This window comes from Giraffa tippelskirchi, chromosome 5 (assembly GCF_054371585.1).
Source record: "Giraffa tippelskirchi isolate mGirTip1 chromosome 5, T2T-mGirTip1v1.2.pri, whole genome shotgun sequence".
Classification (NCBI taxonomy): Eukaryota; Metazoa; Chordata; class Mammalia; order Artiodactyla; family Giraffidae; genus Giraffa; species Giraffa tippelskirchi.
The window spans coordinates 115,021,945-115,034,651 of NC_137279.1; the positions used below are offsets into that span (position 1 = coordinate 115,021,945).

The 12,707-nt window shown below is 37.6% G+C and overlaps 1 protein-coding gene across 8 annotated transcripts in view; it reads right to left on the reverse strand.

Moving 5' to 3' along the window:
- NTNG1 (netrin G1) overlaps positions 1-12,707 on the reverse strand; it is a 398,647-nt gene that overhangs the window by 158,020 nt on the left and 227,920 nt on the right. For all 8 annotated transcript variants that reach the window (XM_081493868.1, XM_081493870.1, XM_081493864.1 and 5 more), the window contains exon 3: positions 9,106-9,746. In XM_081493868.1, the coding sequence (XP_081349994.1) occupies positions 9,106-9,746 (641 nt within the window). The remainder of the gene's footprint in view (positions 1-9,105; positions 9,747-12,707) is intronic.

The following is a 12,707-nucleotide window of genomic DNA, read 5'->3' on the forward strand; positions in this document are numbered from 1 at the left end:
GGAATTAAAAATTACAACAAACTAATGAATAAAACAAAAAAGTAGACTCACAGATATAGAGAACAAACTAGTGGTTACCAGCGGGGTGGAGGCAACATACGGGTGGGGGAGTGGGAAATACAAACTACTGGGTATAAGATAGTGTCAAGAATGCATTATATAACATGAAGAATTATACAAATATTTTGTAATAAGTATAAATAGAAAGTAACTTTTAAAATTGTATAAAAATTTTTAAATAAAAAAGCAAAAATAATTCTTTTGCCACTGATTGTTGATCTTGTTTAGATATAGTTTTCTAGTTTTCTTACCTATAAAAAAGAAGCAGAAATAGCAATCATGAATTTATATACAGCACAGTTAATTCTGATTATGCTAACATTTTTTATTCTAAAAGTGGCTTAATGAATTGGAGTTTATACTTATATGGCTACAAAATCAATGTATCTGTCCACACAGTCAAATTACTATGATAAAAACCAGGACCTTAACACTTTTGTTCTTATATTTGGAGAATGAATGGAAAGAATGTCTCTACTGAATCACTGGTCACACAGATCCACAATATCTCTTACACTAAATATTAACCAATGGCTATGAACTCTTAATGTGTTATGAAATACCTCTGATCCTAGGGACAAAAACATCAAGAAGACCTTCCAAAGATGACAACCACTGAATTAGAATAAAAAACATGGGTTCTGAAGCTGGACAGAAAAGCTAAGTAAATGCCTATTTCCCACTGATTGGTCATATAGATGTAGCCAGAACATAACTTCCTATAAAAATGCTCAATTAAGTGAGGGAGGAAAAATATCCTTTTGTTTCTTATAAAGGAGACATCGTCCCTTTAACGATCCACTAGTTTAAAAAAATCTCTAGCACTGGGGAGTTAGGATAAAGAGACAAGCTCCTAAACAGGGTTGTTTTTCTGCATACTAATGAAGTTCATAATTTAATTGGAGAAATTATTAGACATATTCTCTCCTTATAATGGTAAAAATCTCAAAGGAAAATGAGCTTCTTATACATATATTCTCTTTATAATTCAAGAAATCCTCAAGGATTTAAAAAATATACTCTGAATCAGAATGGCACTCTGTTGTCCATTTAACATGGATTCATACCATAAATCTTTATTTTAAGCACTTCCACTGCAGTTAAGTAGCAATGCTTTATATTGCTTTTTATTTTTAAGTATGGTTATTAAGCTTTTCATCTGAATGCTCTCATTTATTGAATTTCATTTTCTTTTGAGAAAAAGAAATTAAAATGAAAGTTTTGGGATGATATAATGGTTAAATTTACTTTGAAAAAAGAATTCAAGGGATAGAATCATTGCAAATGTATGAAAGCTTACTATATGAAAGAGGCTATTCACTATAGTTCCAGAAGACAGAATGTGGACTAATATAAGAAGTTAAAAGGAAAATTTGATTGCTCTCAACTGAAAGATAAACTTTCTTAAATAAACTAAGGTAGTTGGTGATTTCCAAGTTTATCCATTAATATTTGTGTATTGTTTCAGTGTTTGATGATGTCTATTGAGTGGGAGTAGTTGCAGGTATTAAAGGTCTATGGAAAATATGAGAAAAATTAATATTGAGAAAATTAAGTTCATTTATTTTCTCCCTCAGAAAATGAGCAACTATCATAATTTTGTTTTAGCTGTAAAACACTTAGATCTAATACAATATGACAAATTAGCCCAATCACACATTATAAAGTTGGTAAAATGAAATAAGAAGTTCAGATAAACACATTGCAATCTGGTGTAATGAAATGCAAGTTGCCTTCACTATCTGAAAACAGGGCATTCCTGTGAAACCTTTCATAAGCTAAAAGGGCTAAAATGAAGAAGCAATTACCTTAGGACACAACTTGCTAACAGATGCACGGAATAAACTGAGATAGAGCACAGAAACTCACAGACCCAGAGCAAAACTATGGAGCCTTGATGCTGAGATGCTGAGTATAGTTCCCAGGGAAGGGACCTGGTGATGCAGCTCTCACCAGGCTGCGCACGGTGCACGCTGCCTCCAAAAGGGCTTGCTGCAGAACAATCCCTAAACGCTAGTTTTGCTTTTCTCGTTTTTAAATAAGGGTAAAAAATCCTCTTCAGACTCCTTTTGGTTAGCAAAAACAGATATTAACATAGATTTTCTGTAAAAAGCAAAGTGGGGATAACTGTACTGGGTCACAAGTCTTGGAGGAGTGGCTTCCAGAACATTCTAAGAAGGATACAGCCACAAGACTTATTGGTTCATTATTGCCATTTAAAGATGGGTTTTGGGGGAGGGGGTATTCTGGGTCTTCTATGTCTATTGAGCTTGCTTCAGGCTAGTGTGTCTATAAGAGCATAATAGAAAATATGAATTTTGTAAATAGAAACTTCATTTTGTTACTTTATCATGTATAGGATGTTTAAAAGAAAGTTATGGAACTTGTCTGGTCCTCAGTTTTCTCATCTATAAGAGAGAATTAATGACACCTGCCTCACAGGCTACTTGTAAGGATTAGAGGAAGGAAGGAGTCTGACGAGAATCTTATAACCTGCGTACTGTACAAATGTAAAGGCATACTACTTAAATATTAACAGGGGAATTAACTCATTCCCTTCTTTTCTAATTTCCTTCTGTTTCTCAGAGTTTTTCTTAATTTCTTTTAAAAATTATCTCTTGGGGCTTCCCTGGTGGTCCAGTGGCTAAGACTTCGAGCTCCCAATGCAGGAGGCCTGGGTTCAATCCCTGATTGGGGAACTAGGTCCCTCATGCCACAGCTAAGAATTTGCATGCTAAAACTAGGACCTGGTGCAGCCATATAAGTAAATAAATAAATAAATATATTTTTTAAAAATTACCTCTTAAATGACAGTACTCCAGGGACTTCTGTAAATGTTCTATAAATGATAATGGTGATGGTTTAGTCACTAAGTCGTGTCTGACTCGTGCAACTCCATGGACTGTAGCCCACCAGGCTCCTCTGTCCATGGGATTTCCCAGGCAAGAATACCGGAGTGGGTTGCCATCTCCTTCTCCAGGGGATCTTCCTTCCCGATTCAGGGATCGAACCTGTGTCTCCTGCATTGGCAGGTGAATTCTTTACCACTGATCCACCTGGGAATCCCTTATAAAAGTCATTTATAGTTATAAGGGAAACCACTTATCATATCAGTGTCATCCTTTCCCTAAATTTCAACCATCATGTGTAAAGTGATAATTTTCAAACCTACATTTCTAATGCAAACCTCTCTGGGACACCAGGGCAATATTTGCAAATCCTTTACTTGACTCTCCACTTGGATCTCTACTAAAGTCTTTCCTTCTTTGAAATCTGATTCGTTGTCAAGTCCTATAGACTTTGTAAGCAAATATTAAGCCCTTACTTTCTGATGCAGAGAAGGCAATGGCAACCCACTCCAGTGTTCTTGCCTGGAGAATCCCAGGGACAGGGGAGCCTGGTGGGCTGCCGTCTATGGGGTCGCACAGAGTCGGACACAACTGAAGCGACTTAGCAGCAGCAGCAGCAGCTTGAATACTTCTCACCTATACTTAGTTGATATATTAGAACACATATAATCTTAGATTTCCTATGACATGGGGAACTCAGATACCTGATAGCTGCAGGAATCCTTCAAGGCTTTTGGAGATGATAAAGGTCCACAGGAAGAAGATGGAAGAATGTCCCCCAGGATTTGTCCTCTCCACCAATTCCTCACTAAATGGAGTTCCTCAACATGCTTTGTTGTTGTAAAGCATAATTTGTAACCTAGGATATTCATTCTGCACTGGCTGCTTGGCATTCTAAGTCACATATTCAAGATACCACACAAGTATTATCCTCATCAAGGCTTTTGCTAGGCCACCCAGATTAAGTTAGTATTTCTTGCTCTGTTTCCAGGGCACTTTACACACTCACATAGTAAAAGCATTTAACTTAAACTGTCATCATGTTTTCTTTCATGTTTGGTCCCCTTTTGGATATCAGTTCCTTGAAGGCATTGACTATGCCTTCTGCATCTCTGTATAGCCACTGTTAAGCCCAGCATCGGTCCCAAGGCAGAGGTAAAGTCTTTTTGGGTAACAGAAAGAAGAAAGGTATTATAAAAGCAGAGTCTGTTAAGCAGTAGCAAAGCCCAATAATAATTAGGACTAACTGGGAAGAATAGACAAATGCCAGGCCAAATGTGTCAAAAGCACCCTTCAGGATGCCTCTCACAGGAGAAGTGAAGAGTAAATATTTTAGTGGACTTATTCAAATTGCAGCTAGGAAAAAGAGTAGGAAAACTTGTGGGATAAATGTAAGTCTTTTATAATTGGCAGAGCACTTTTGTATTACATGTGTTTTCCAAATTATTTGAAAAAAAAAATGAAGAACGTTCAGGTGCTTTTATACTTTTAACTTTCCACAGGTGTTTCTACTTACCTAATATCACAAGTTTGTGCACTACAAAGGTTTTCTTGAAAACCTTGCTTCAAGAAAGTGAATTTCAACCACACTGTGTCCCAATTAGAGCAAATACCACAGAAGTCAAATTTTATAGTGAGGGCTTACGAGTATACCTTCTTCTTTCTGAGGTGAGAGTAGAGGGGGCCCTTTCTCACTCTTGACACCTAAAGAGAACACTTCTGCCTCTGGACTTTCCCAGCTCCTGAGATTAGGCATGGAGGCTGTGGTTCTAAGCTGGGGCGTCAGTGAAGGGAAGAAAGCACCCAAAACTGTGAAGAAGTGGAGCTTCTGTGTTAGTGCACCCTGGCTCCTTTCAAAGATGGATGGAGGCATAGAGGGCAAAGTCAATTCTGTAAATAGTAACTGACAGCCAACTGCCTATAGAGAGCTTGGGTAGGCCCTGAGGTGTTAAGAAATGAGTAAACACCACTGAGAAAAAAATACTGATAATTATGTTTAGGAATATTGTGTAACAAGGCAAGTAATGGAGCTGTTCATTAGTGTTTTCTACCACTGAGAAAAGTTCTTACAATTCTATGCTAAATCTCTAGAGGTTGAAAAAATTTTTTCTATTATCGTATATATGATACATTGCTGACAACATATCTTACAAAACAATGAACATATTGTCCAATGATCATTGTTCTTTCAGACTGGACAATTATTACAGTCAATCACATTACTTCCTTGAAGCTCTTCACCTCAAAGAAACAATAATGTTGAATTTATATTCTATAAAGTCTATCTATCTGAGAAATAGAATGCTTACTTTTTGATTAATTTAAATCTGTAAAGTTTAGACAGAAACAAAACACTTAAAAAGCAGAACTTCCAATTGTGTAACAAGAATACATTTTGGACATTATCTGTATTTAACAGCCTGGGCACTTAACTCTCTTTCTGTATAAAATAGATGTTCAGAACAAACATCTACTCTTCACTTTTCCTCTCATCCCTCATCTGAGTAGATTTTATTTATGCATTAGATGACCTTTTTGGCCATTAGAACCATCTTGCTTCAGCAGTTAATTAACACAAGTACCATAATTTAATACAGTTAATGCTACTTGATGCCCTTTAATGTACTTTCCATTAGTAATATTATTGTAGTATTACCCTGTAAATTAAAATGAGATCAAGACTAAGAGAGCCACTCTTTAATTAAGGTACTGGCACACTCCTCTATTATTCACTAGAGAAAATCACCCTGATTTACTGAAGCAGGACATCCATAAGTCAGAATTAGTCCATGAAGATTATTAGGTTTATTGAACAATGTAAGTAACACAGAATCACTAAGAATGCCAACAGCCATGTGTCTTCTTTTTCCTCCATTATCTTAATAAATACACAATAAGATGGAGTAAATGGAAGCCAAAAAAGTGTGGGCAAAAGAGGAATAAAATTTTCATGATGTGATTATAGTTGTTGTCACCAGTGAAACTGGTATCAGATGTGTCACATGCTAAAAAAGAACATAAATGCTACACTGGTTTAGTAGCAATCAAAACATAATTTTTTACAGCAAATTATACTAGCCAGTATAAAACATAAAGGCTACATACACATGTGCACAGGAAGTAGAAAAATGGAGTTCATAGTCTTCAGCCAGTTTGAACAAAGACACTCCACTGTTTTTGTTTCATAGCTTAATATTTCAAGCGGAAAAAAACTGTAGTATTATGTGCCCACTATTTTAAGGAAATTTACCTATTTTTTCCAAATAACTCATGCCAATTCTCACATTATGGTGGGGGTGGAGGTGGAGTGACAGATAGAAAAATATCTATTATCATGATCAGACACAGACATGTAAAAGTAAGTTAAACATTGCAATCACATCGAGGCTGGAGAAGAGTGGGCTGAGGGAAGCAAAGACTTCAGTTATATTTTGGAAAGTTTGTATTTATAATATTCTTGAAAAGAAACTTTTAGAACTTCATTTTAGAGATGATAAATTAATGTTCAATCCCTCTATAGATTATTTACTATGCAGGGAGAAGAAAACTCAGGATTTTAACCCAATGGGAATTTTCTACTCTATATCGGTTTCTTTGCTGAAAGGGCCGTGAACCAGGCAACAACTTAACAGTCCCCTTTGGTGGTTCCATCTTCCTTATATAACTTGGAAGCTGGAGACACGCCTGAGCCATCAGGCCTTGGTTCTTTAGTCCTTCTCTAAGACTAAAAATACCCCAGCCATCTGGTGCCCAGCACAGTACATGCCAGCATCAGTTTTGCCCCGAGGAATCTGGACAGAGTTTGGAAGTGACAGAGTGGGACATTATGGAAGGGGCTCACCTCTACTGGACCTTTCTCTTTTGCCCAGCTGCTTCCTCACCAGCTTACAGTTGACTGATGAACAGGAAAGACAGAGGAGGTGAGTTCCAGAGAAGGGAGGAGGGCTCCTCAAAACTCCTCAGAACCACTGAAATGCAGGTGAAGGAGAGTACTAGGATGAGGGCTAAAAGATAACTGATGGATCTGACGGGATTCTACACTTCTACCATGGCACCTTTAAGTGACAGTATGTCTGACCCCAGTAGAGAATGCACAAAAATGCCTTTAGCTTTAAAATACACTTTACACTCTCTTGACTACTCAGAGGAAACAAAAATAAATATCTAATGACAGAAATAAGGCCCAACAATGGTTATTTCCCAGCCAAAGAACATCACAAGACTGCCTTTTTTATAAGTGTAAAATGAGAGTTTTAGAGAAGTTGGACTATAAAGATTTTTGTTTCGATTAAGGAGTTCTCAAACTGTACGTAAACTGACCTAGGTGATTCTACCTAACAATATAGATCATACTGGGATTCAGATTCAAATATCAGCTTATTAATTTTGTAATTATTCTTGTAGATAAACAGAATACCTGTTACTTTGTTATGGTTTGCTATTATTAACAATATCAACATCAACTATTTTTATATATTACATGTTCCCAAGAATAAGATACTGGAAACATTTATTGTGCTAAAATATTCACAAGTACAATAGCTGCTTTTTATTATAAATCACAAGCTCATATTTAAGGTCATAGCTCCACACTTCTCTCTCATTATACCCTGGTAATATATGAACCTTAGAACCCACAAGCTCAATATTGAACCAGTGCATATTTCTTTCAGAATATTTCAGATTTTGCTCTAAAGATAACTTCACCAAACTTCACCAAGCCTTGGTTAAAAGTTTTTAAAGAGGCTCAATAGCTAAAGACTCTTGACTCTTCCATGAGAAACGTGAAGCTAGAACAAAGCTGAGAACAGGTGGCTATCAGTTCCTGCTACTCTCCATGAGTTAGATTCCATAAGGTAAAATCCCTTTGCCACTGTACCGAGCTCATGCCCACCACCTCATTCTGTATGCCCACTATGGCCCTCACTTAGCAGCAGTGACCACTTCTTCTAGTGCACAAGCGTATAAGCACTATCACTAAAGGTGGGTTGAGACAACTCTGAAAGCCCAGGGAGTCTCAACACTTCTCTAGTCTCTGAGGACTAGGCTGCCATAAGAAATGCTGGAAGCCAGTAAACTTAATGAGTCCTGACTTGTTGTTTAGCTAAACCTATACAATAGATGCACTGTTTATACATATGATTAAATAAACCTACACAGTTAACTAAAGCTACATGATATATGTACTGTTTATATTCTTATTGTCATATATTTGATTTAAAGCTCTCTTGGCATTTTTAGAATGATTTTTGCTCTGTTTCACATTTCCATTTTTCCCCCCAATTGTGCTCTGTACTCCACTCTTACATTTAGTTTTCCCACCTCATCGTCTCATGCTTCAACTCCCATCAGCTGGTTATTCTGGTAATATGCCACACAAAAATTAGGTTGAAAATCTCTGTTGGTGGTCTTGGTTCTCATTATTCAAGTTTTTTATTTAAATGTCTTCAAAGTCCTTGGAAACCTGCTCAACTGTGTCTCTGGTATATTATCAAAACAAAGATATACCTGACTGTGAGCATTAATGCGTTTGAACTTTGGTCAGTCTGTAATTGACCAACAAAATGAAGACAGCCTGACTCATATTTTAAGTGACATCGTACTGTTTTAAGATAATAATATCCAAAACCCTGAAAAGTAAAGCTTTCCCCTCTTTAACAAATGCAATGTTTCCTAAATGCTTTTGGTTATGATTTAATAAATGTAAAGAGATATAATTTTCATTTTCAGAACTTTTTTGATCCTATACAACAAAGCATAAACAGAGAGTTTTGCCATGCTGAAACCCTCTCTTGAATTCAAAAACAATAGTAAGATGTATTTCCTGTTTTTCAGTTCCTTTTACAGAGACGCTGGCTTTGTTGCCCTGGCTTCCTTGTCTTAAGGACTTAAACCACCCCCTGACCTAGAGAGTTCCTTGGTCTCACGTAAGATGCTTTACTTTTGTTTTTTTGCCTTTGGTTTAAATGCTATGAAATCTCGCCAGGTTCAGCATCAGTGACAGCAAGTCTGGGATTACAAATTACTGCTGAGTTAGAAGGGTCTCAAATGCCTCAGAACTTACCTCTAGGCCGGTGTTCCTGAGAAAATCTTGCAATAGAAAGTGACAAATGTCACTCTACAGCTGCACAACCAGCAAACTGGTCTTTTCTTTGGACACACCATTCTCATTCAAGGCAAACAACTGTTTTCTTACCTTCCGTGCACCTTTATGTCTGAGATTGCGTAAAAGTAGCGTGCCAAGTGTAGCTCATCTACAAATATTTCCCCGACGGCGGGTCTCAAAAGCCTTATCCTCAGGTCTGTGACTGTAAAGAAATCTCTGAGTTTCTTGGTTGTATCCAGTTGTCCATAGAGGGAAGCCATGTTACGTAACCAAGGTCCGGCAAAAAATGCAAACCTGTCTTTGATTTCAAAGTGGATGATTTTGCTATTTGTCATATAACTCGTGGAGTATTCTTCAGTGCAAATAATTTCTAAGACCGTATGCTGTGATAAATCCTTCACGGATTTAGGATCCATGTGAAAAGCGTCTAAGCAGTCTGTGGCATAATACTGATACGGCTGCCACGTTCGTCCATAGTCAAGAGATTTCTCCAGGATCATTTGGTCTGGACGCCCCGATTCAAAGGTAATAACTATGTTGTCTGTTAGCTCGATAGTTTTGCTCCAAGACAGAGTGATGTTAACCTGGAGAGGCTTGGGATACTCTTTCCAAGTAGCAGATTGCCAAAAGGTGGAGGGATGTCTTCCTTCAAAGTCAAACATCAGTTCAGGTGGGTGTGCCAGTTCTGGGGTACTTGCATCACACTCATTATTGCACATGTAGGGGTTGCCCTATGGAAGAAGAACAAAAGAGGGTGCGTCAAAACACTGCTATGACACAAGTCTTGCCATATTGCTATTACTGAGTAGGAGGCTAGGAGAAAAAGGAAGGGAAAAAAAACCTGTTAGCAGCAATCATTTTTATTTGCCGTTAACTGGATTCTCCTCTTTAATAGCTTAAAAAAAAGAGAGAGAGAGACAATATGGTAATTTTCTTGTCTTGTTTCCTTCCATGATCTTTAAGAAATGAAACAGTTTATTTATCCCGTATGTGTTAGACCCATAATGTGATCCCAGAAGCACAAAGACACTGAGCAACTGTCTAACAGTTCCATACTTCCACATCCCCTTAGAAAGATGCTATAGAAAAGCAAGGAGATTCTTCTGTGCCTCAAGGGCGTTCCTCAAGAGCACAGTTTTTTTAAAAGTCATTTTTCAAATAAAGCTTTAGAATTTGCAATGCACCATAGATTTGTTTGGGAGACAATACCCCCATACAACATTCAGCTTCTTTTTGCTTCACCTCAAATCCATCACTCTTAACAGGGACCCTGCTTCATTTAAAGCATTTACTTTTTTCACCACAAATCATTAAAATGTGGTACACTCCAGGCTCTGGGGCTTGGTCCAAACATCTGCCATCCTATTAGCTAGAGGCAAGGGGATTTTTCAGGAAAGACTTTGGGCTGGGGTGTGCTCCAACTTATCAGGACAGGACTTAATTAGAAAGTTTTTGCAAAGAGTCACAGTCACTTGATGTGTTTACTCTGTGCTGGCCCACAGTGAGCTCTCCGTGGATGTTAGCCATTATTATTATTTTCTTTCACACAAAGGCTAATTCCTTCAAATTCCACTCCAACAAGAAACTGAAATAAGTCTCCTTGTCATATCACAAGTTGTAACCCCACTTATGTGAAACTAAATGGCTGCTCTCAGGTTTCATTAGTAGACTGATACTATAGCAAACAACTGGCTCCCCAATTTGGGTTTCATTTTGTGTTTTAAAAAAATGGTATCATTTGGAGTCAACTATTCAGATATTTCTCTATTATCCTGTACTGGGTAATTATAACCATGGATGGGTAAAAGATTCAATCCTCTGACATTGTCCTTAGGCTTTTTTTTTCTTTTTTCTTTTTCATGAACTAGGAGCTTTCCATCATTTCTGCAGGATGCATAAGCTGAGTCTCAAATAATGAATTTACTTTAGATGTTGATGCTCAGTTACTGGCTGACTCCTCTGAAATATGAGATGAACACTGGAGACTTGCTTTGGCCTCCCTAGAGGCAACTTCTCCTACCTAGTCAGCTAAAACTTTCACTCTCTCTTTCCCATTAATGCAACTGAATCCTAAAGCTGGCAACAGGTTTGGGGGTCTGAGTACAACTGAGAAGGGGCAGGAGAAAGGAGAGAAGGTACATTATTTGAGGAACAGAACTGTTTTAAAAATATATTCAAGGCATCAGTGATAGTGGAAATGTTTCTGTTCTCTCTTGAATTTCAATATCCTATTCCTGATCCCAGCGTCTGTGGCACTATTTATAGTATCCCCTTTAAAATGAGCCAAGGGGGGGGAAATAAGTTTCTATTCCAGGTGGAATAAATCACCAAATTTATTATTATTTAAACTCTTTTAAGCATACCAGAGAGCCAAATGCCTAGCTCTGCAAACTGGCAAAGACTTTTCATGGAGGGCTATAAATATTGTGGAATCTGTCAGGATTTATAAATTCTAAATATATGGAAATGCACATTTTACTGGACGGGGTCAGATTTACACAAATCACACCTTCATTTGAAATTTACTGAAAAAATATGGTCACTTCAAAATTTACCAGCATGTAGCCATCTGCACAATCATTAACATGGATGCTACCACCTTTCTCCTGACAAAAGTGTCTTTATCTGAGGTCAAGGATACTGAAACACAGGAAATCAACTCTGCGGGATACACCAAAGTGAGTTATCAGACATTTGTATTAAGTCGTGTTGAAAGACAGCATTTCTTCCACTTCCACTTAGATACACAGAGCTTCTGAGATGGGGACAGGGTGCTGAGACAAAAAAAAAAAAAAAGACACAGCTAGCTGATTCTGGGTATGGGTTAGTAATAATGAGCCTGTCTTAAAAAATATGCTTAAAGATATATATTTAAAAAGCACTCATTTCTACCTCTGATAATAGGTGTTGATGATACCCTGTATTTATTTAGCATTTATGGATCAGTTGCTTTACATGTATTATCTTGGGTAATCCTTTTCATCTCTATCTTACAGAAGAGAAAACTGAGGCTAGAGAAATGTTAAGCAACTTGCCCAAGGTCATATAACAGAGTGAGTAAGTGGTGGAGCCGGAACCCACTTTCTCTGCACCTGATCTGGCCCTTTCAACTCCTAAGTCAGTGGAGCTCCCTATATGGAACCTAGCTATGGGAACAAGAGTAGGCTGGCAGAATCGAAGAACCTATGACCAAGCCTCAGGTCTTCTTGCCTTGGAGAGCCCTAATGAGCATTATCATACCTCTGAGAGCCTTGATATTAAGAACCTTCCTTAGCTTCATGTACTACCCAGTTTCAGAAACTTATTTGACCATGGAACTCTTTTTTGGTTTAGTAATCCCTACTTGTATACCACATACGTAGAGTCCTGGAGAGCATCCTTTGAGATTCTCTGCTTATATTACTCTTAAAATTGTAAACACATGGATGGGATGCCAAACAACAGGGCACAACCTAAAGCTTTAGTTCTTTAATGAAGATGTAGCCACATCTTGCACTCTTTGCTTCTGTTCCAGAGGGACATGCTTCCACTTGGGCTGAGAAGACAGTGAACCCAGGATAAATGCTTACTCTTACACCCAATTGTCAGCTATCAAAATGCATGCTGGGAAGAGGGGAAATTTTCATTTCTTTTCACTGATTTGGTGCCTTAGACACCAGAAAAAATGAGAGAAAAGCTGTAATTATTGACTG